At 42.3% G+C, this 24,110-nt stretch overlaps 1 protein-coding gene across 2 annotated transcripts; it reads right to left on the bottom strand.

Moving 5' to 3' along the window:
* Positions 1–7,899: 7,899 nt before the first annotated feature.
* ATF3 (activating transcription factor 3) lies at positions 7,900–23,806 on the bottom strand. 2 transcript variants are annotated; one of them, XM_036753171.1, is made up of 4 exons: positions 23,586–23,806; positions 14,829–15,072; positions 10,652–10,759; positions 7,900–9,389 (listed from the first exon to the last, which is right to left on the bottom strand). In XM_036753171.1, the coding sequence occupies exons 2-4, from the start codon at positions 15,066–15,068 to the stop codon at positions 9,192–9,194; spliced, it is 546 nt and encodes a 181-aa protein (XP_036609066.1). In that variant the 5' UTR covers positions 15,069–15,072; positions 23,586–23,806; the 3' UTR covers positions 7,900–9,191. The 2 variants fall into 2 exon arrangements, with proteins under 2 accessions (XP_036609066.1, XP_036609067.1); XM_036753172.1 differs by lacking the exon at positions 23,586–23,806 and adding an exon at positions 21,221–21,271.
* Between the last annotated feature and the right edge of the window lie 304 nt (positions 23,807–24,110).

The raw sequence follows: 24,110 nt of genomic DNA, 5'->3' as shown, positions 1-24,110 counted from the left end.
TTGGAGACAGGTTAACTTAGATTCCAGTCTTCCCCCTGACACTTACTAGGTGTGCTACCATGAGCAAGTCAATTAACTTCAACCTCAAAACTCTCTCAGATTTATTTACTAGGTTAGTTTGGTAGGTATTAGCAGGTTGTTTTTGCATTATTGAAAGGAGTTCCCACATCATTCATGGATCCCTGAAGTATTGAGGGTACTTTATGCCGAGCAACTGGACTGTTGTTCAGTCATATCTGACTCTTCGTGACTCCATTTGGGGTTTTCTTGTTGAAGATACTGGAATCGTTTTCCATTTCCTTTTCCAGCTCATTTTTACAAATGAGAAACTAAGGCAAAACAGGGTTAAGTGGCTTGCCCAAGTTAAACTAGTTAGTGTCAAAAGCCCTATATGAACTCATGAAGATGAATGTCTTCCTGATTCCAAACCCTGTGCTCCATCCGCTTGACCCCTAGCTGCCCCTATCTATAGTACTAAACCATGACACTACTGGCATATCACTTATTGTTCCCCAGTTCTTCTCTGTATTCTCTTCCCTTATTAGAATGGAAGCTCTTCAAAGGCAGAAAATACCTTGCTCGTTTGTATTTTGTATCGTAAGTGTTTAGCACAGAGTAAATGCTTAATAAATGCTTTAGATTCAAGTAGGCTTAAAAAGGAACTGTGAAAAAAGCACTGTTGGGGGACTAAGGAGGAGCATTTACCATTGACAAAATTGTTAATATAATAATAGACATTGTTAACAGCAAATGTAATACAGATTGCCATTCCCTTGTAATTGTCTTGTTACTGCCTTGTAATGTCAAAATTTCTTTAATGTCCTTACATTCCTACTCTTAAGATATTTACCCTTGACTACGTTGAGCTGAACCACACCCCAGATCCCTCAACCCAGGGATGTTGCCCTGTGGGGAGCCCGACTCAAGCTGAATTTCAGTTTCTAGTGTCCTTGCCCCTTTCTGTTGGGATTCACGAAGGGCAAAATAGCCAGTATGAAGTGGTTTTCCTTGCCCAGAATGCCAAGGGCCACTGGGGTCTCATGACTAGGTCTTGCTACCTCACCTATCTCCTCTCTCTCTCCTCTTAAAACTATAAAAATTTTTTCATTGGAAATCCACTGGACATCCCCCAGGGTGACAGGTATGCTACCCTGTTATCTCAATTAAAGATGCTTTATTCCTTACCTCATGACTTTGATTTATTTTGGGGCTTGATACCATAGATCAGGGAATGCTTTATGGAAGAAATGGCATTTAAACTGGGTGTGTATTTTGTTTATACATGGTTGTTTGCGTGTTGTCTTCCCCGTTAGACTGTGAGAGCAGAGACCGTCTTTTGTCTTTCTTTGTATTCTCAATGCTAAGTACAGTGCCTAGCATGTAGTAGTTGCTTAATAAATGCTTGTTGACTGAAGGGGAGGAGAGATGGGGGAGGGCATGTTAGGCAAAGGTTTAGAGGCAGAATGGGCAGGGGGTGGGGCGGGGCAACGGGGGTGGGGGGTGGGAGTGGGGGGTGCTAAGAGATGGCAGGTCTGTAAATAACCCGTTTTGGCTTCAAAATACCACACATGGGGTGAAGTAGCCTAAGATAAGTTTGGAAAGGTAAGATGGCACCAATCTGAGGCAAACCTTGAATGTCTTTAATTAGATTGGATTTTATTGGGAGAGTCATTGAAGGGTTCTGAGCGATGTGACAACTGCGTGAACAATGGAAGACCAGTTAGAAGACTGCTATATCTTCCACCCAAAAACAATTGACCTTTTGGTACTTGTCTCTCACTATAGCTGAACTATATAGTTGGTTGAGTAATTGTCCATATGTTTCAGCTATGTATTTATTGGTTTTTTGTCTTATCTCCTCCGTTAGACTGAGTGCTTCCCAGGAATCTCTTTCTTCCTAAATATTTCCTAAAGAATCAGGGGGCAAAGCTATACACACAGGGGGTGATCAACAAACAAAATTGACTGCCTGATTAGTGTTCATTAAAGTCCCTCGAATGCTGCTATTTTTACCATATGTCAAATGGGGAAGACAGCTCTCCATCTCCACCCCCACCCCTTTTCTGTTTTTGTTTTAGTGATAGCTTTTGTTTTTACATCACACTCATTTCCTATTTGTCCCTACTTCCTCTCCTTTACATTGAACCCACCCTAGTAACAAAGATTTAAAAGGAAAGGGAGGAAAGGCAGTTCAGCATTTTCAGTGACCAAGTCTTATAGTCTATGCAATATTCCACAGCCATCATCTCCCACCCCTTCGGTGCAAGGAAACAGGTACATGTTCTCAACCTGTTATCAGGTCAAAGCTTAGTCATTAAAATCACCCAACCTTCAGTTTCATTTTAATGTGATTTCCATTTCCATTACTGTAGTAATTGTGTATATTGTTCTCTTTGTTCTGTTGACTTCACTTTCCATGATTTCAGTTCATATAAATGAGAGAATTAAACTGAGGATCTGTTAAGAGTGAGATAGTTTGGTATTTATTGGCTATAGAATGGGAAAAGACCCATTTTACAAATTAGGAAACTGATGCCCTGAGTGAGTGGATCTGAAACATCAGTTAATGCCACCAACTAAATTACCACACCACATTCACAAGGCAGAAATTAATAGATGTCAGTGTTCCTAGTCAGGCATCATTGAGAGAATACTCCATCTAGCAATCTACTAGTTTCCCTAGTAGAAAGAGAAAAGGAAAAGAGAATAAAGGACAAGATGCAGAACTAGGAGGAGAGGAGAACAAAGAAAGGAGGGGGAAAGAAGGGAAGGGAAGGAAGGAGGAGAAAAAGAAAAAGGGGAAGAAAAAGAAGAGAGAAGGTACAGATTCTCACACATTGTTAATGAACCTCCAAATAAACTGCTTTTCCATGGAAAATGCCTTCTTTTATGAGTTCCTCTTTGATTCAGGGTTTCTTACAAAGCTTGTATACCAATAGAGGTGTGGGGAATGGCGCCATCACAAAATCCGTCTTCTCCCCCCACCCCATAAAAACATTATGATAGGGAACCATAGATTTTCATTGATATGTCTTGTTTTTACATTATCTACATTTCAGTTTCCTCAATTATAAAATACGGATAATAATGACACCTATCTCCCAGTGTTGTTGTGAGGAAAAACTGAGATAATATTTGCAAAGTGTTTAGCATTGTATCTGGAACATGATAGGTGCTTAATAAATACTTGTTTCCTTCCTTTTTACATTTTCCTGTATCCTTTCCCTCTCTGCTCCCACCTAACCATCTCTTGAGTTGAACAATTTTTGTAAAAGAGGAAGAAGAGGAAAAAAATTCATCAACACTGATCAACACACTGAAAAAAAATCTGACATTATATGTAATGGAAACAAGGATTCTTCAAGCTGAAGCAGACCTTAGAGTCTAACTGCCTCATTTTTTAGAGGCCTTGAGATCTCATATAATTGGTTTTCCTAAGATCACACAACTATCAAGTGGCAAATCTGGGCCTCGAACCCAGATCTCATGACTCTTAGCCCAATATACTTTCTGTCATTCCATGGAAGATCTTGGGGGAAGTTGGAGAGAGGGGATAGTTAATAGTAAATAGAATATTTCATTACTTACTGTTGTGGTTAAGGCATGTTGAGGAGGTCCTACTCATTAACAAATGCCCCTTCCCCACCTCCCCAACTTATCAGATGATGCTTCAAATTCCATCATTAGAATTTGATTCTTTTGGGTTGAAAGATTGTCCTATGTTAAAATACCAGTGCCTCTGAGAAGAGCAATCTATTAAGCTCTTGTCAATCACTTACACCTTAGCATAAATACATTCCCAAGTTTCTTTTTCTAGAGTTGGTTTTGTTAAGGAGAGGATGGGATAGAGCATTTGGACGCTAGGGACCTGTGGTTGGAATGGGAACTATCGTTGCGGACCAGACTATCACCAAGTGGGGAACACTAGAGACCAAGTGCCATTTCTGAAGGCTTGCTTCAGGCTGACCCTAGAAACGGGCACAGCTGGAAGGCATCTCAGGCTCCTTGGAGAAACAGCATAGCACTATGGAGCCGCAGAGAATTATGGTTGTGTCATTTCTATCCTATCTTCAGGCAGAAGCAGGCAGAACGAGAGAACAGAAATCTCTTGCAACTAATTTTGGTTTTCATTCCCAAGGCCTTATCCTCTAAGCCTGCAATGTGAAACTAGTGTATGAAGTTGGAAAATATCTTGACATTCCCCCCTTGTAATGGTTAAATGAAAAGATTTAGAGGTATTCTGATTGTGGCTTTTGAATAAGAAATTCCCAAGTTTGTTTAGCATCTAAGCCTCAATTCTATGGGGGAGAGAGAGAGAAAGCTGTGGTTCAAAATAGCCACTGGCATTATCCACAGAATTTAGAGCAGGCAGAGACCTTGGAGACCATCTAATTTAATTCCTTCATTTCATAGAAGACAAAACTGAGGCCTAAGGAGGAGAAATGTTATATGGGTAACCAAAGTAACGATGGTGATAATAATCACTTTATAACAACAATAACAATAGCGAGCATTTATACAGCATTTATTATATTCCATATTCTGTGCTAAATGCTTTACAAATATCTCCTTTGACCTTCATAACGACCCTGGGAGGTATTATTATCCCTATTTTTCAGTTGAGGAAACTGAGGCAAACAGAGGTTGAGACTCTGAAGCCTAACTTGGTGTTCTTTCCCCCAAAAACCTTCCCAATTCCCTCATTTTACAGATGAGGAGAATAAATTGCAGAGAAATTAAATGACCAATCTGAGGTCGCCTAGGCATTGAGGTTTAGGAACAGATGGAGCATTGGACTTAGAGTCAGGAAAATCTGAGTTTCGGACTCTTAGTAGCTATGTGACACTGGGCAAATCAGTTAACTGGCTGCCTCAGTTTCCTCCTCTGTAAAATGAGAGTAATGATAGCACCTACCTCCAAGGGTTGTTGTAGCAATCAAATGAGAAAATATTTAATTCACTATGCAAATATTAGGTAGGGAGGTAAGTAGTAGCAGAGGAAGTGTTCGAATCCAAGCCTTTTCATTCCAATCCTGTGTTTGTTCTACTATACCATTTTTATGCCTTGTGCCAGCACAATCTGGATCTCTCCCATTCTCCTAGACCACCACTGTTAAGAATAATAACTAGGGCAGGCTAACTGGGCATTGCCCTAGGGCTTTGAATTTAGAAGACACTGAAAGCATTGTCAGGCATTTACTAGGTTAGAAACAACAGAGCTCAGCACTTGGGAAGAGTTAGTTAAAAAAGGAAGACACCAGATGGTTTGCTTTCTTCTTCTCCCCTATGGCTATATCCTAGTCCATCCCTTCTCCTTCTCTATGTTCCACCCTCTTCCCCCAGCAGGGGCTTCTCCAAACCTCAGGGCCTTTGTCTATGAGAGTTGGTATCCTTGTTTCAAAAGATGATATAAGGGCATATTGTGCCCCAGTTCAATTTGTGCTGCCCAGGTACAAAAATGGCTAGTTATGGCTTTACCATACCATGATCAATTCCACGAGAAAAGGAAATATTAGATATTAATAGAGATAGCCTGGAGCCAGAGTCAGGAGAGACCTAGGTGAGAATCCTATCATTTGCTACCCAGGTATTGGTGGTGGTATGATGTTAGCCTCTCAGCCAACTGTAAGTGAGTTTCCTTATTTAAAGAACAGGGGTAAAAAAAAATTGTTTTGTCTCGCAAGATTGCTGTGAGGAAAAGTATTTTGAAAACCTCATAAATGTAAGTTCCTATTAGAGGAAAATAGGGAGCCTTACGGAGGATTGTGCCAGGGTTACGAACAAGAATTTTGTGTTAATAGTTATTGTACACGTAAAAAGGTGAATGAGTATGAAGTAGAAGCCATGAGAGACTTCCCACTGAGATCCACACTGTCCCACATGTCCCAGGGTGATTAGAGCCCCAGTCTGTGCCAGACTGGGTGGGAGATAATTTTTTGTGATGTCACAGAGTAGAGCCATAACTAGGGCAGGGCAATAAGGGCCTTGTTGAAGGGCACCAAAATTTAAAAGTCACAATATCTCTAGTGCTCCTTCTGTAGTATAAAAACAACTGACCTTAGAACCTAGTAAGCAAAAACAATTAATTAAAAAAGAAAGACTACAAGACGCTCTCTCCTGACCCTCCCTTTTCAGCAACAGCCTCAGGCTCTTAATCTTCTGCCCTATCTTGTTCCCCTGCCCTCAAACTTAAATTGCCTTAGATACTAAAATTTCTAATTATGATTCTGAATTACTTCCCACAGAGTGTGAAACCAGGATTAAAGAAATCACTCACAACTGCATATTCATTTTTTTATTAAAGTTTCAAAACATTACCAATAACAATAAAAAACAAAACATTTTTTTCATGCATTTGTTAAAAGTCTCCTTAACAAGACACACTAAATAGCCTACATTTCTCACCATCTCCTTAGTGGTGGCTGTTTCTTTTTTCTCTCCCACAACCCATTGCTGTTCTGGACAGTTTATACATTAACTCTAGTCCTCTGATTTCTGAGACTGTTCAGCCACTGACATAGCTAGATTTTCCTAATGGGTTTACAACCAACACAAGAGGAAAAAAATAAACATATTTGCTTAAGACAAAAGTGAGGTACCTTGATCCTCTAGGCAGTGGTCAGGTTATGAAAGCACTGCTGGTTAACAAGCAGCAGCAACAATAAGGCGCCCACATCCCAAATGACACACTTAATGAAATCATGGCCCAAAGAATCAGAGACTCAATGAACGTGAACGGAAACAGGATTTAGAGCTGAAAAGGGCAGGGTTAGTCCAGCCTTCTCAAATGTCACATAGAAATTGAGACCCAGAGCTAAGTGACTTGTCTTCGATCAGACAACAGGCCAGTAGTCCAGTCCAGGTCCTCCGACACCATACCAAGGGCCCCAGCTAAGACACAAGAATTAATTTAACCTTGTACAAAAGTCTGTCTCAGTGCCAATAATATCAACAGCAGCTTACTGACTGATTTTCATCCCTAGCTAAATGTTTTATACAAATGGGGACCAAGTAGAATAATTGGGTTCCATTGCCAAAGTACAGAAAATTACTGGCTCATCAGCGAAAATGAGATGAGCGTGCTTTTGTTCTAGAGTTGACCAGGCTTTGTTGAGGCATGGGAAGAACTTCTGAGCTGGAAGGGACCTTAGAAATCATATAGCCCAATCCCCTCATTTTACCATTGAGAAAGCTAGGTGGTGCAGGGGATAAGAGGGCCAGGACTTGAGTCGGGAAGACCTGAGTTCAAATGTGACCTCAGATGACTCAATAGCTGTGTGGGTTACTTATCTCCTAGGGTTGTTATAGGAATCAAGTGAGATAATTGTAAACACTACCATAACAGTTATTGTAACGAAACCGAGTCTGAAGGAGCTAAACTGACTTGTTTAAGATCACCTGGCCTGTTAATGACAAAGCCAGGACAAACTGGACATCCTGCCTCCTTAAAGTCTAGTCAGTTTTCCTTTGCACCATGATGAGAGCCATCTTTTTCCCCCTCCTAAATCAATGTTCTTCCCCTTCTCTCTGGGCACATTGAAATACATTTATCTATAAAACATAAGATATCACAATACAACCAATTCCAGTATAGTAAGATGTTCTGTTCTAGAAGCCAAAAGTTAAAAAGTCTCTGATGTGGTTGAAAAAAAGTTCATTCTTTGGGCATTGGTGCCTTGGGAGATGCTGGTAGTTGAGGTATCGCTCGGTTTGCTCTTTAGGTAGAGGTCGTATCTTCACCATTAATGGAATTATGGAATTTGAGGTCCATCATTTCGGCAGTGGTATCCCTTCGAAGTCAAGATGAAGTTGAGAGAACACATACACCAAAAAGAGGGGAAAATGACCAAGTCTAAACAATCCCCCAAATGAAAGAAACTAACAACACTTGCGTTTGCCATTCGTTTTCAGTTGCGTGGTTTATTGGTTTTGACTGGTTAAGAATATTAGGATAAATAAGGTAATATTTCCTTTTACAGAAAACTGTAATGATAATATTGAATAAGCTTTAACAATCTGAGAATTTCACAGAAACATCAGAATTTCAACAGTTAGACAGTAACTGGGGTACTTTTGACCAAGAGATCTACTCACAGTTGCAAACATCCTGGGTTCAAATTTTTTTTAAAAAAATTGATCACCAAAAAAAAAATGCATATCATTATATATCACTGTCGCTAAATCCTAAATTTCATCAGGCTTTGAATGATGACTGCAGTCAGCAATGAGAAAAGGAAAAAGATATTCTTTGTCTGTTCTGGCCCTAGAAGTCACTCACAAGCTAAGTTAACAGCAGAGAATAATCCTTTGCAGGTTACATCGTTTTTCCAAATGTGTTTTATAACCATCATAACTGGGCTCACACTAGACTTCTTTTACATAATACCTATCAGCTTTGCTCATGGCATCTGGTCTGCTCAGCAAGAAAAGGGCTTTCTCCTTTGGGGCAAAGCAGCCATCACAGGGAACTGCTCATGCCAGCTCAGTAACTGAGTGTTTTACAAGAAGGCTGAAGTTAGGAACAACTGCCCAAACCCCTCAGAATCCATATCTGAGATGAATTGTAGGAAAATCTGCACAAGTGTTATGAAAAAAAAAAAGGCAGGGTAGGGGTGGGGAATGGGGGAGTAAGTACAATGCTTAGGTTTGAAAACGAAGGCCTTGAGTACAGTAATTCCTGTAACATATCGACATGTTTGGCTAGAAAGCATATCCCTGGCCACCGAAAAACATTGATAAACCCCACTGTTAGTCTGCTTCGCCTACCATAGGTCAATGGAGGGCAGGCTCTGTCCCACCCCCACACCCAGATGTACTGCTGACATCTATCACTGAAAGCCAGAGTGTTCGTATTATCCAAACAAGACAAATACAGGTACTGGACACTAGCAGGACACTAACCCGTCTGCAGGGCTTGTCTGCAGCTTCTAGGAACAGCAAAGACATCAAGTCCTAAAGACCTAGAGTCGGGGCCCAAGACTTTCTTCCCTTGGACCAAACTCAACTCTCTGGATTTGAGAAAGTCACAGCTAAGCTAACATGATTCCTCGTGCTTAGCAAGGCCTCCTGGACAGCTCTTGACTACTAGGATCCTAGAAGTGCATAGTAAGTCAGATCTCCGAAAGCTTCCGGTTTCTTGATATAGAAGTGAAGGAAAGGAGGACCTCTCAATTGCCTCCACATCATGTCTGCTTAACTCTGCAATGTTCCTTCTTTTATCTGTTGGATAAAGAGGTTCCTCTCATCTTCAGGTGTCCTCCCATTCTGAGCTCGTACGATACATGTTGGCCGGTGGAGGTTGAGCATGTATATCAAATGCTGTTTCTCATTCTTGAGCTCCTCAATCTGGGCTTTCAGCTCCGCGTTCACACTTTCCAACTTTTCTGATTCCTACAGGAAGGGCCCAAATAACAAGGTATTATATTGAGGGCAATTGGCAAAAGGTCAAGTGACAACCCAGACTATGGACCCAAGCAGCTTGGCTTATAAGGAAGAAAGGAGGGCAGCGCCCAACTCCTCTTGGCCAACTCTGAGCCAAGATGGCCTTTGGAAGGAACTTTTATCTGCTTCCCCATTCATCAGAGAGAAGTTTAATGACTCAGAGAGAACATGTTCGTTAGGTTCAGCGACCATGGTCCTTAGAACTTTTGGGCCCTCCTCAAGGCCTTCTATGTGAGCCTCTATAATGGATGGGAGTCTAACCTTTCTGAAATGGAGCCAGGGTTCTAGAGTTATACCTAGGTATAGATTCTGCAGCCTCTTTATACCCAGGTAGTAGACTCTTAGGAGTGCGGCTAAACCAGGGCAAAGTAAGGATCTGTATTTGGGGTCTTAAACTAACAGATTCTTAACCTGTCTGCAAACTCACTTTTTAAAAATATATTTTGATAATTATATCTCAATGTATTTTGTTTCCTTGTAATTCTATGCATTTCTTCTATCATTTAAAAACATTCTGAAAGAGGGCTCATAGGCTTAGATAGATGGCCAGAGATGTCTGTAAGTTAAAAATCCTTCTCGTAGAAGCTCTACCTAGTAGCCTGACATCAAAAAACTTTGGCCTTGCTTTGGGGAGACTCTACCACTCTTCTTTGTTGAGAAAAGGAGGAAAGGGGCTCAGACTACATCTGGGGTGCAAAAGAAGAATCTGGGAGCAAACCACCTGAAAGAACACCCAGAGATACATTAATTTGTACAGCTTAGAGAAATAATTTGCTGAAGGAAATTAATCAAAGGATTACAAAAACATGCCAAATTTAAGTTGGCAGCTTTCTTTTCTAGGAAAATGACTTGAATGAAACTTCTCTATCTGTACTGACGTGCCTAGTAGGATACAAGCTGCCAGACTTGCAGAGACTGGCCAGGACTGATAAGGATCAGCCAAAAGGAGAGAAACGCCTTTTTCACTTCTCACACCTGCCTTTTGGATTTCCAGATGCATATTCATTGCACTGACAGCATTATCTTTTCCTACCCCTGGAGCCAACATTTCTATTGTTCCTATAAGAAGCTTATTGAACCGTTCTCCTAAGGGCAAAGGGGACAATTCGACTTTTTATTCGGATAATCTCATTTTGTGCTCCGGAGGAGCCAGTGAGTGGGCACAAGAAAGAGGGAGAAGAGAAACCAAAGAGAGAAAGCCAAACACTCACCTTCTGCAAACATTCTGTCTTCTCCTTCTTCTTGTTCCGGCACTTGGCAGCAGCAATTTTATTCCTTTCTCTTCGTCTCTTTTTCCTTTCATCCTCTTCAGGGGCAAACTAATGAAACCAAAAGACATGCCCTTTAATATGAGAAATAAACATCTCTCTGCAAAATTACTGCTATTTAAAAATAAAGAAGAAAGAAAACTATTCTTTAATGTAATGTTTTAAATATACTTGGTTCTGGCAGCTGGGGGTGGGCACAAAGGATAATAGAGTGTTAGACTTGAGGTTTGGAAGACATCAGTCAGAATCTTGCCTCAGACACTTACTAACTGTGTGACCTTGGGCAAATCACGGAGCCACACTCAGCCTCAGTTTCCTCGTCTGTAAAATGGGGATAATAAGAGTACCCATGTCACAGGGTTATTGTGACGATCAAATGAAATAACATAAACAAAGCACTGTGCAGTCCTTAAAGCAGTGTGTGGATAGATAGATAGATAGATAGATAGATAGATAGATAGATGCTAACTATTCTTCATATCATTGCTGGCTAGTACTAATCATAACCATGCTGGATGGGGTGGGAAAAAGAGCGTGACCCTGAGCTGGGATGAGGACATAGCACTTGTTCATTCAAGGCAAGGCTTGAAGGCTACATATCCTCCATGTTAATTTCCAAAGGAGCTTTCATTGTGAACAAAATTCAACTTGACTTTTTACAAAATAAGTACCCCTGTGCCATGGAAGAAAGAATTTTCAAGAAATAAAAGTGTGTGTTTGTTTTCTTTTTGTTCCAGTCCTATGGTTTTCAATAGTGTAGGAAACTCCTGTTGTGTGGAAACTACCTCCACTGAGGCAGATTTGCCACTCAATCTGTTCCAGAGTCCCCAGGGGACCCTCAGACTTTAAAAGGCTTCCCTAGGGTTACACAGCTAGGATGTGTCAGTCTTCCTGCCCATTACCCACTATAACAAACTGCCTCTATTGTGCACTTATAAAGTATGTTAAGAAATGCCTTTTCTTGAACTTTGATGTAGTGGAAAGAACATTGGACTTGGAATCAGTTGAATTCAATGAGCATTTCTTAAGTACCTACTATGTGCCAGGCACTAGAAGCACTTAGAAAGATCTTAGTTCAGAGCCTGACAGTGATATTTATTACCAGTGTAACCTTAGGCAAGCTACTTAACCTGTCTAGGTCTCAGTTTCCTCCCCTCTAAAATGAGTGGGTTGGACACTACATACTTATTTCTAAGTAGAATTTCATTCTAGCTCTAAATCCTACAATCCCCCTGTATTGCACCATAAGGTGGCTGCCTGCTTTGCCTATGCCTGGCTCTGAGGTGCCCAGAGGTGAATCATGGCCTTTTCTGACTCAGCTCTTACACTTACAACATGAGAGATATTTATGGCTCCTTGCTTTCCTTCTTATGGAAGATCCCAAAGTCTGTTAGAAGAGTATGAGTGTCTGGGGCTCTTGGGGCAGGCTGCCAATTTTATGCTATATTTTTATTAATTTCACAGAGACTGGCATGTTACCTTTGGACCAGGAATTACTATCATCCTAAGGGCCCACAATCAAACTCTGCCCTCACTGTGACTCCATAAAGGAGGCGAGGAGAGCCAGCAGCCAGGCTATCCGTCCACACTGTTCTCATAGCAGGAGTCAGATGATAAGAGTGCATAGGGAGGTTTCAGCACGTAGGCAAACTTCTTATTTATCACAATTATAAGCTGGAAGGGGACTTAGAGCCCACTAGTAGAACTTATCCCCATTTTACAGATGAGAGAACTAAGCCCCGGAGAGGTTAAGTGACTTAGCCAAGAGTATCAGAAATGGGATTGAAACCCAGGTTAAATGACTAAAGTGCCAGTGTTCTTTTCCACATACCATACTGCATCCTGCATGTGGCAAAATGACCTGATAAGCCCCGATTCTAGTATAAATGAAATACAAGGAAATGAAATTAAATGTGTCTCTAGGCAGGGCCCTGAACCAAATGATCTCGAGATCTCTTTCTGCTATTGCACTGAAGATTTTTTTTTAAACTACATTCAGATCCCAGCATCATCTAAAAGGTTTGATAGGAAATAATTCTTTCCTTCCTTTCTTTTCTTCCTTTCCTTCTCTTTCCTCCCTTCCCTTCCTTCCATTCTTCTCCTTCCTTCCCTCTCTCTTCTTCCTTCCTTCCTCCTTCCTTCTAACTCAGTCTCCTCATTTCACCCAGGTTTGAAGTACAAGGGCTACTCATGGACCCAACGCAACTACGTTGGGATCAATTCACCCCTCCTTAGGCAACTTGGTGGTCCCCTGTTACTAATGGCTTAGTGGTACAGTGGATAGAACACTGGACCTAGAGTTAGGAAGCCCTTAGTTCAAATCTAGCCTAGACATGTCATTAGCTATATGACCCTGGGCAAGTCACTTAAGCCTGTTTGCCTCAGTTTCTTCATCTGTAAAGTGAGCTGGAGAAGGAAATGGCAAACCAGTTCAGGATCTCTGCCAAGAAAACCCCAAATGGGGTCACAAAGAGTTGGACACGACTGAAAACTTAAGCCTCAGTTTTCTCATCTATGAAATGGGGATAACGGCACCTACCACCCAGAGTTGTTGTAAGGATCAAATGAGATATTTGTAAAGTGTTTTTGCAAATCTTAAGGCACTATACAAATGTTGTTGTTATTATTAATTAATACTGAACTCAGTGCGAATACTTGATTAGTTTAGACTGATGCAGTTCAGAACTCCCAGGCTTGAGAGCTCTCCCAACCTCAGTCTCTCTGCTAGCACAGATGACAGGCGAGCAAACTTGAACTTTTACATATAACGAGCCTGGGAGGGAGATAGTGCCAGTGTTCGTGGCTCAGAAGCGAGGTGCCTTGCCCAGGACTCCACCAACTAGTAGAGACTGGAATCAATCCGAAGTATTCTAAGAGCAATGTTCCATCCACTGCACCATGCTATCTTTCTGAGAAGCAGTGATAGCTGAGGGCTCAGGGAGAGGTCTGGACCCCAAGCCTATACTTTAGAACAAAGGTTAATTGGGCTGAATCAAGAATAACAGCAGGGCCACTTGCAAGCCCTCATCCTGTCACCTAAAATACAGCTCCCTGAGGGCTACAAGAAAGACGAGGGGAAACCACATAGTTTCAAACCAAGAATTCTTGAGTGGCTCTAAGTTACCTTCTGACTCAAATCTGGCTCCACTCTAGCCTTCCAGCCTTATTACGAATTTTTACCCTCCACAAACGCTACAGCCTCACTTTTTTTGGAGGGGGGAAAGGCAGGGCAATTGGAGTTAAGTGTCTTGCCTAAGGTCACACAGCTAGTAAGTGTGTTGTGTGTCAAGTGTCTGAGGCCAGATTTGAACTCAGGTCCTCATGACTCCAGGGCTGATGCTCTACTCACTGCTCCACCTAGCTGCCCCCACCATTCTTAAATTTCTAAAGTCTAGCATAGTGCCTGGCCCATAAATAGACACATTAAATGCTTGTTGATTGTTGACTGTCCTTTAGATTTGTATCAAATTGACTTTCCCCTAACAGGGATAAAATGCCCAGGAATATCAGATTTAACAAAATCAAAGACCTTTCACATAGAAATATGACCCAAAGGGGTCTTTGAATCCTACTCCAAGTCTCGAAATTCCACAAAAAGGCTCTTCAGCTTAGAGAAATGTCCTTAGAGAGACTATTCTCAGAAAGAAGGCATCCTTCCCCATGGTCTTCTGTCATTTTGTGAAAGAAGCAATGGTAGCTAAGCTTATGCAGCTACAGAGACCAAAAAAGTATACTATTATACTAAGGAAGGTACCAAATTGAATATTAACCCATTGAGACCTTGATTATCTGCAAATATTTAATCAGAAAATCAAGGAAACTTCTTTGGGTCAGTCTCAAGTCCCTGCAAGCCAGGACTCCATTCCTGACAGTAGCAACCATGAGAGGATATGATAATTTTCTTGTATGATATTCTCAAAGATTAGGGATGGACCCTATACTTCTCTCTCTTTCTCCTATAATAACCTCTTATGGCTCTATCACCTCATAACTTGTTCTAAATTCTTCCAGAGCTCATGCATGCTTATTTTAGGCCCATTCAGCCTCCTTCCTCAGCTATGTATGTCAGCTTGTAGAATTCAAGAGAGAAGAGGCTTCGACAGGTGCTCAGTAGAAGTACCTCGGCTTTCATGATGGACATCTCAATGGGCCTGTCGCTCACTGTGACGGACTCCAACGTGGCAGACATCCTGTGGCACAGATGCTTGTTTTGGATGGCAAACCTCAACTCTTCCTTGACAAGGGGGGTGAGGGTCGTGAAATCTTCGAACGCCAGAGATGCAGCAGGTGACAGGCAGGGGACAATGGCTGTCGCGCTGACTTCCGATGCAGGGACCTGGCTTGGATGTTGAAGCATCATTTTGCTGAAAAAGACCAAGACCAAAAGGACTGCCCTCAGGAGTGAGCCCAAGACCTTCCCCAAACCAAAGCACAGCCAGTACTACACAGGAGTTTAAATAAAACTGGAAAAAAAAGCTGGAAGGGACCTTAGAGATCACTTAATATACCTCCCTCATTTTACAGATGAAGTAACAGACCAGAAGAAATCACCCTCTGAGAATGATTCCAACTAAGAGGTTTTGTGTTGGTTGCCGATCTTAATGCTTCTTAATGTTCTCAACATAGTAGATAATATGATCACAACAATAAAAGTAATAAAAGCGAGCATTTGTATAGTGCTTTACAGTTTTCAAAGCACTCCTTTGTCCTTGTATCAATCCTGGGGCATAGGTACTATTATTAACATCCTCATTTTACAGATCAAGAAACTGAGGCAGGCAGCGGTCAAGTAACTTGCTCTGAGCTAGGAAACATCTAAGACCACATTTGATTTCGGATCCTCCCTGACTCTGGTCATTGCATCATCGAGCTTGCTGCTTTGAAGACAAGGGTTAACAATGGAAGCCAGGAGCATGGACACCCGAGGCCGTGCTACACTCACAAGAACCATCCCATCCCCCCAGCAGTTCTTAAAGAGGTAGTGTATGTTTTTCACATCATAGTGGCCAACTACATAACTGCTTTCAGTCTCCCTTTAAAAAGAAAGTTAGAAGAGTGTCTGAAATCAGGGGAAACCTTTCAGTGGGTGAAAATAAAAGGCAAAGTGTTGCCCCAGAGCAGGGGAGAAAGGGAGGTGGAACTTCAGTTTCTGCACATTAAAATTTATGACAGAGAATAACTGCTTAGAGATCTACTTACCTTTTATCTACTTATTACTTATCAGCTAAAGCACTTCTAAGAGTTAACTATTGAACAGTTGATAAAATAAAGAGAAAGGAAGAGGTGTGTGTTTCTGCTTCCAGGGGGTTGGAGAGGAATTCCTGTTATGAGCAAGTCTGACGCTTCTGGGAAGATGCACAGGTTCTAACACTAACTTTAAGACAGGCCATAGGAGACACACCTCTGCCACCCCATTCCCCCCAATTATTTCACTTGTCTAGGCCTCAGTTGCTTCAAATGAGAATAAAGTAAGAAAAGAGGCTTAATCTAGACTCAAGGGTGTTCTGGAGCCAGCTCAAAGCTAGGGAAAGCTGATACTGAAATTTTCAGTGTGAATATTTATACTTCAGAAATCAGAAAACACTACAAGTCAGTTCTACATTCGCTGTTCTGTTGATCATTTAGACTTATGAAATTAATGGGAAAATGTTAATAATAAGGATTAAACTTAAAAATGTATCCCACAAACATTTTTTTTCTCCAAAAAAAACTGGTTGTCAAAACATTTTGCCAGCACAGAACTGACATGGTGACTTACTTCTAAGAACTTTGCAGCTAAATATTTATGATCCTACGATCTGATGTACAAGAATGAAAAATGAGTGGCAAAGTATGTAGAGAGTTGTGGAAAGAAACAGGGTTAGGAGAACAAGCAGAGGACCAGGGATGGGACCCCAGACCCTCATCTGCCACTTACTTAGCAAGGCACATCTTTAGGTCTCAGTTTTCCAAACAGCAAAATGACAGGGCTGAACTAAGTGATCTCTAAGGTCCCTTGCGGCTCTTAGACTAGGTGATCAGGGTACAACTAAAGGGAAAAACCTAGGAAAGATGGCCACCATTTCATTTTGGAATTTTCATCTACAAATCTGACTCCCTGGCTCTTGCATATCCTTCAAGCGATGCACCAGTGCCCTTCAAAGAATGAAGCCTACATTCACACAAGCCTGCCCAGGCGTGACTTCCTCCCTGCTGCTGCCTGTAACATTCTGTGGGGATGACTGCAAGGTAATACTCGGGCCAGGAAGCCCTCCCCTCCCCCATCCCCTCTTCAGTCTGGCTAGTTGATAAGGGGTGGGGGAGAGAGAGGATGGTGGTGGAGATAATTAGCAAAGGAAAATGAATTAAAATTTTTGTTCTTCAGTCCTGTCTGAGTGTTCGTGACCTGTTTGGGGTTTTCTCAGCAAAGATACTAGCTCATTTTACAAATGAGGAAACTGAAACAAACAGGGTTAAGTGACTTGTCCAAGGTCATACAGGTAGTCTCTAAGGCCAGATTTGAACTAAGGAAGATCAGTCTTCCTGATTCCAGGTCTGGTACTCCACAGACGCCCAGGGTAAAACCCAAACAGAGACTCCTTTCCTCTGGGGCATCCACTTATGAGTTTAAATTCCCTCTGTTCATCCTTGCTTCATAAATTCACTTTTATTATTATTTTTCTCTCTCTCCACTTTTTTGCTCTTTATTGAAAGGATTAAGAAGAAGCTCGGTGGGCTGAACGTTCAAAGGAATATACGTCTAGAGCTGGGAGGAAGCTTAGAGATTACCCATCTAACACACTCATTTTACAGATTGAGGAGACTGAGGTCCAGAGAGGTTAAGTCGGACAGCCAGTTAGTTAGAGGCAGGGCCAAGATTTGACCTCAGGCTCTGAATAAAACTAAGTCTCTTTCTACCTGAAGGTCAACCAGAAACTCTTTACAGAGTTGCCAGTCTGTATGAATGTGTCCACAAGCAGGCATGGTGAGCTATACATTTTACAAGCATATGTTTTTATGTCTCTTAAGGCACATATTTTTTGTGTCTTTTAAGCCACAAAGCCCTCTTGCACACACTGTTGTTAAGGCTACAAGAAGTTCATTTATATGGTGCCTGACTGTTAATAGAATCACATAATTATACTGTCACTTATGAGGCCCTTTCTTTACTTATAACAATCCTGGGAAATAGGTAAGGACAGAAATGATCTACTGAGTCAGATCTATTTCTCCAGCCCAACAAGATGGGACCTTTAACAAAGGCACTGGGGAGGTATGGTAGCATTCCCCCTTCCTACACACTCGTTAGACATTCTCCTCAAATTCCCTTTGGAGACCTCATCCAGGGGTAGGGAACCTGCTGCCTCGAGGCCACATTTGGCCCTCTATGTCCTTGGGTGAGGCCTTTTGACTGAGTCCACGTTTCATAGAACAAATTCTTTTTTTAAGGGGATTTGTTCTGTGAAGCTTGGATTCAGTCAAAGGGTAGCGCTTGAGGAAGGCTGCAGGGTCCCCACCCCTGCGCAAGTACATGTTGTTTTTCCCTTCCCAATAGAATGTAAACCCTTAGAGGACAGGAGCCTTTTCTAATTTTTCTTCTTTGTATGCCTGGCCTGGCCCAGTATGGATGTTTAATAAATGCCTGTTGAATAGAGATGAAACAATTGATTCAAGATCCCCAGAGCTATGAATGCTTAATGCTAGGGGATCTGTTTGCTCTTCTGATAGACCTAAAAAATGTAAGCAATTCTGCTCCCGAAGCCCCAGCTCATGAATCAGAAGAGATGTACCTCTATCCTTTAATCCTGGAAAGCTAAAAGGATATTCCTTTCTGACAGGTTATAAACTTCCCTAAGAATCCAGCCTTCCAGAGTCATCATCTGAACATTCTCCTTTCGCCTCCCATCCCCGATGTTATTAAAAACCAAATAGTTCAGTGATAGAATCCAGAGACACCATCAGCTAACCCTTTGTTCCTAGGAAAGGCTGCCTTCTAGCAGGGAAGCTCTATATAATGAATTCTACCAGATTTGAGAGGCAGTCCATTTTCCCACCCACCCAGGTTTATTAATGAGTGCTCATGGCTGGTGGTCTGCCTGTCTCAAGACCTGAGGAAAGTTTCCTTTTCCTTTCTCAGCCTAAAAAGTCAGTATTCCTAATGGAAGAAGGTGAAGAATGTCAGAGTTGTGGAATGTTCCGATTAAAAGCACTGCCATGTGTGATTTAGGTCACAAATTCTTTTTTTGTGTTGACTGTTCAAAGAGCCACACTTGAGGACCTAAAGGGCCACCTGTGGCTTCGAGGAGGCAGGTTCACCACCCCTGATTTAGAAGCTACAAAAAGTGTGAAAATCCTTTCAAAAAATTCATCGAGTACATTGGGACTTGGAATCAGAAGACCCAGGTTCATATCCAACCTCAGATATTTTTGCTAGCTGTGTGACCCTAAGCAAGTCACTCAAACTCTACAAAACTCAGTTTTTTCATCTGTAAAATAGGGATAAATAACAGCTCCTACTTTACAAGATGATGTAAGGATCATTTGAGATAATGTCAAGTGATCTGTGAACTTTATAGTACTGTATAAATGAGTGACCATCACTATTGTTTCTCTCCAAATCAAAAATTTTAATTCATTTGATAGTTTCTAGAAACTTTTACTTTCTCTCATTAAATATAATTGCCCTCAGATTTAGGCATGCAGCCAAATAAGTGAAATAAAAAGTTTAGTTAATTATTCACATAATTCAACCCAAGCTAACCAATCCCTCAAAAAAATCCTGCTATAATAAACTTGTTTGGAGGGACCCTCACATCACCTAGACTGTTAACTGAGTTGGTAATTGTTCAAATTCCTTTTGCCAAGTCATCTTCACTTTGCTAGGACCTGAAATATTTTAAGTGTTGTTTCTACTCAATCGTAAATGCCATGACTTTCATGGTTTCTTCATTTTCAAGAAAGTGAAACTTTCCATGGTTTATTCCCTTAACAGATAAACATTTCTGGGAACCTGGCTCCCACATTTTACTTCTTAGTGGTTACAGTTACCCTGAATTTTCACTTTCAATTTTCATATCTGTCCTATAAACCTCCCCCATGAAATATTGTACCTTATGAGATTATGACTCCAATGTAGGCATTTTATTGACCACTCATCCTGGTCCCTTCCCCCAGCTAACTTGAAGACAGGACAAATAATACCAGTCTGGGATTCAGAAAATACTGGTTCTAGCTCCCTCACAAAGCAGCTGAGATACCAAAAGTAGGTATGTCTCAGCCTCTCTGCGCTTCAATTCTTTAATTTATAAAATGAGACCACTAGGAAGTGCCCTAAGAGTTGGTGTTGTATGATGGATGGAGGTCTAGCCTTCAGCAAGTCCCCAAGCAATTCTCTAAGACTAAATTACAACCTGTATTAGTGGAGTGAATTTCAAGGCAGTTTAGAAGGTGTTTTCATTCTAAGAGCTGCCTGTGTCAATGATTTCCTATCTCTAGGCCCTGCCCCTCCAAACTGATCATTAGTTATTATCTGATTGATTTTTAACTCATTGTAGGTAAACACCCAAAGTGGGAACCATCCTACTCATTTTACAGATGAGGCTGGATTTGAACTCAAGTCTTCCTGACTCCAGGCCCAACACTCTATCTACTTTGCCACCTAGCCTCCTTGGAGTGCTATACAAAGAAGGATTATTATATAGATTGGGTGGCCCCATTTTTAGTTTCATATCTCAGGGATTAATTTTTCAGCTCTGTTGCAATTAATCAGTCTGGTTTCCAGTGCAGTTAAACCCAATTAATTAGGAGTAAATTTTAACCATTAGGCGTTCATCTTGGCTTGAAGCCTTTTCTGTACTTTCATTGACCTCTAGGCTTCCCCAACACACCCAATAAATTCTACCCCCTCTACTTGCTGGCAGCAGCAATTCCCAACCAAAGTTATGAAGTAATTTCACATACAGGAAGCTGTTTCTCCCCAGAAAACTTTCTGTGGTGTACTCATTGGGTCCTTCCTTCTACTGATTGGGCAACACTGAGACTGAATGGCCCTGTTACATAGCCAACATTAAAAAAAAAGGTATCCTGGAGGATGCTATCCTTGTCCAAGAGGAGATCGAGCCAAGGGTTCTTCCACTACCATGAATTATAATTCCCTTATTATAATTCACTTATCTGAGCACTATGGTCAGCAACCTCATTTGCCCATCAGACCACCAAATGTGCCAAGCAAAGTCCAAGGGAAACACTGACAGGCTAAGGCAAAAACACAGAAGGCGGAAAGGAAGAGGAAAATAAAAGGAAATGACTAAGTAGATGAGGATAAAATGAGAAGAGAGAAATCTATTGGGGGGAATGACTACCAACAACAGATTCGTGTGCTTCTAGTGTTCCGTGCTACAACCTATCTCTTATTACTGTCCCTTTCATAGCGGTATTACAGGATAATACAGGGGCAGCAAGGTGGCACAGTAGATAGATCTCTGGGTCTGCAATCAGAAAGAACCGAGTTCAAATATGACCTCCAACACTTACTTGCTGTGGAATCCTGTGCAAGTCGATTAGCCTGTTTGCCTCAGTTTCCTCATCTGTAAAATGGGGATAATAATGTAATAATAATGTGACGATCAAGCGGGATAATGACTATAAATAGGCTGGCACATAGTAAGCGCCGTATAAATGTTAGCTATTATTATTATTATTATCAATAGTATCACAATTTACATAATGCTTTAATTTAAGGTTTACAAAGCAGTTCCTATGTTACAAAAGTCCTATGAGATGGGTAGAACAAATGTTCTTATCTCCATCTTACAGTGGAGAAAGCTTGAGCTCAGAAAGCTCAGCTTTTTAAATATCTGAGCCCTTTTGGACCCAGACTCAATCTATAATTTAATTGGTGCAGGAAACTGCTGGTGAGGAAATTCCCTCTACCAATGCAGGCTGGGCACCTTATCTGACACTTAAAAGTTTTAGGGAGCTAACTTGAGGATTGGGCAGTTAAGTAAAATGGCCAGAGTCACAAAGTCTGTATGTGTCAGAGGAAAGACTGGAACCCATAAGGACTGCACTCCCTCTGCTAGATCAGCGCTGCACCAATTGCACTAATATTTAGTCCCAATTCATTTTATTAGATTCTATAGCATTTTATCTACCTGGGAGATAGAAAGGGACCAAAATGTTTACTTCTTTATTTTAGAGGGAGACTGAGGCCCAAAATGAAATATTCCAAAGTTATATAACTACTTGGAGATGGGGATGGAACTGGGAGTTGAATCCTAATCTCCTAGTTTCAAGCAGGGTGACTTTTCCCTGTCAGGGTGTCTTTGAAGCTTCCTTATCCCAAACCAATGCAAAAATTAATAGATTCCCATAGGTGTTCTGGGACAGAAGAGAAGGAAAAGGAGTTAGACAGTAGGAGAAGGGGAAAGAATGAAAAAGAAGTGGAAAGAGGGAGAGAGTAGAGAACAGAGGAGAAGAGAGGAAAGGAGAGAAAGAAAGAAGAAAGAAAAGAGAAAGAGAAAGGAGAGGACAGTAAAGAAGAGGAGAGGAGAGAAGAGGATTCCTCAAGCACTCAGTGATACCACTGCCTCAGTTTACCTTAGGGTGATACAAATAATCTTTTTGGGCCACTACCCTTCTTACACCTTTGCCTTGACTAACAGGTTTATATAATAATAATAATTAATAATTTACCACCTTTAAGATCATTTAATCTAATCCCTTCCGGTTTATAAAGCCCCAAATAATGTCCATAGCTATTAGCACACTTTATCCTTTGTGAGATAGGAAAGGTAGATAATATTCATGCCCCCCCTTCCATATGGGAACACTGATGCCTAGGGAAATCAAATGTATTATTTAAGGACACACCGATAGTTTAGGGAGGTGGTGGGAGGAGATGAGGATAGGGCAGAATCCTCAAAAATAGAACTGACTCCTTCATTAGCCATCCTATCTCTTGATTTTTAGAATGACTGCCCAAGTTAGGGGACAAAGACTCCTTAGATGTATGAGAAAGTAATAATAATTTTTTAAAAGTGAGACAAAGCGAATAAGCAAGAAGAAGAAAGCATCGACCAGAAATCTGAACCCAGACATTTTGCGGTGGCAGACATGACAATCATAAGGCTCCCTCCTCCTTCGTCCCCGCGGCCAGGAAACTGGTACTAAACTTCAAACTACGTTTCGCTCCTCATCCGGAGAGGGCCCCCGCAGCCTTTGCGCTGCATTCTCTCCCAGGCACCCAGGGCGCCCCCCAGTGGGCGCGTTTGCTCCTCCTGCGGTCCACCCGGTCCCCATTCATCCAAATCCTCTCCAGACTCCAGGGAGAGCAGTGGGGGGAGTAGCGGGGGAGGGGGAGAAGAAATAGAGGAGCTCAGGATTCTCCTACCCGTGGGGAAGGCAGGGGAGTCTGGAGTCTGGGAGAGTGCTTATGGGCAATCTGAAATACCCCTTTACCTCTCTCCCCTCCACTCCCCGCCCCCCACCCCCCCCAGGCTTCCCCACAGTAACCTCCAAGTCCGGGTTAAGTTAGCTAGGAGAAGAAAGCCGAGAGTATCTCAGCGTGAGTGTGGCTGGGGCGGGGGTGGGGGTGGGAGAGTCCTGGGTCTGGGGGAGTCTCTCCGTCTCCTTTCGCAACCCCTCCCTTACACACACACACACACACACACACACACACACACACACACGCACAGAGCTAGCCTTCGGGAAACTTTTTGAACTGTTGAGAAACCTCTAGGATTGTGCGAACAAACTTCCCATTAAGTTCTTTCGGCGCTGATGGGAGTCCCGCACTCCCCGGGAGATGACGGGTTCGGGCTGGGGTGTTATTTGGGGAAGTGAACGGCGGGACGCCGACAGGTAAAAAGCCATCCCCCCTTCCCAGGCGCTCACCTACCTTCCTTTTTCTCCCTCCTGCCTCCGCTCCTTTCTGACAGTCCGCGGAGGGCGCTGGGCTGGAGATGAAGGCTCCTCGCCTGGAGCTAAGGCTTGAGTAGGGGAGGTGGTATCACAACCCAACGACTTGGAAGCGGAGGCGGCGTCTGTCCTGCTGCTGCCGCTGCCGCTGCTGCTGCTGGGGCTAGCAAAGCTCCTCTCTCCGCCTCGTTGCTTGGGATTCTGACTAGTAGCGAGGTTGCATCACCCCTTTTTATATAGTGGGGAGTGCTGGTATTTACACTGGGTTGCCAGTCTCGGGCTGACGTAATGCTATTAATAGCTTCCCAGAGAGAACTAGCAAGACGGGGCTGGAGAAGAGGAGGGGGGCTGGAGAAGAGGAGGAGGACTGGGAGGGGCTAGGGAAAGGGGGCGGGGGGGGGCCGAGGACGGTGATGCAAGGCCCCCAGGGCGTGGGGGGGGAGAGGGGAGGAGCAAGAGAGAGGAGCTCTCTCTGGGACACACATACACACACATACACGCACTC

The sequence above is a fragment of the Trichosurus vulpecula genome, chromosome 4, assembly GCF_011100635.1.
Source record: "Trichosurus vulpecula isolate mTriVul1 chromosome 4, mTriVul1.pri, whole genome shotgun sequence".
NCBI classification, from domain to species: domain Eukaryota; kingdom Metazoa; phylum Chordata; class Mammalia; order Diprotodontia; family Phalangeridae; genus Trichosurus; species Trichosurus vulpecula.
This window is presented reverse-complemented; position numbering and strand designations above follow the sequence as displayed.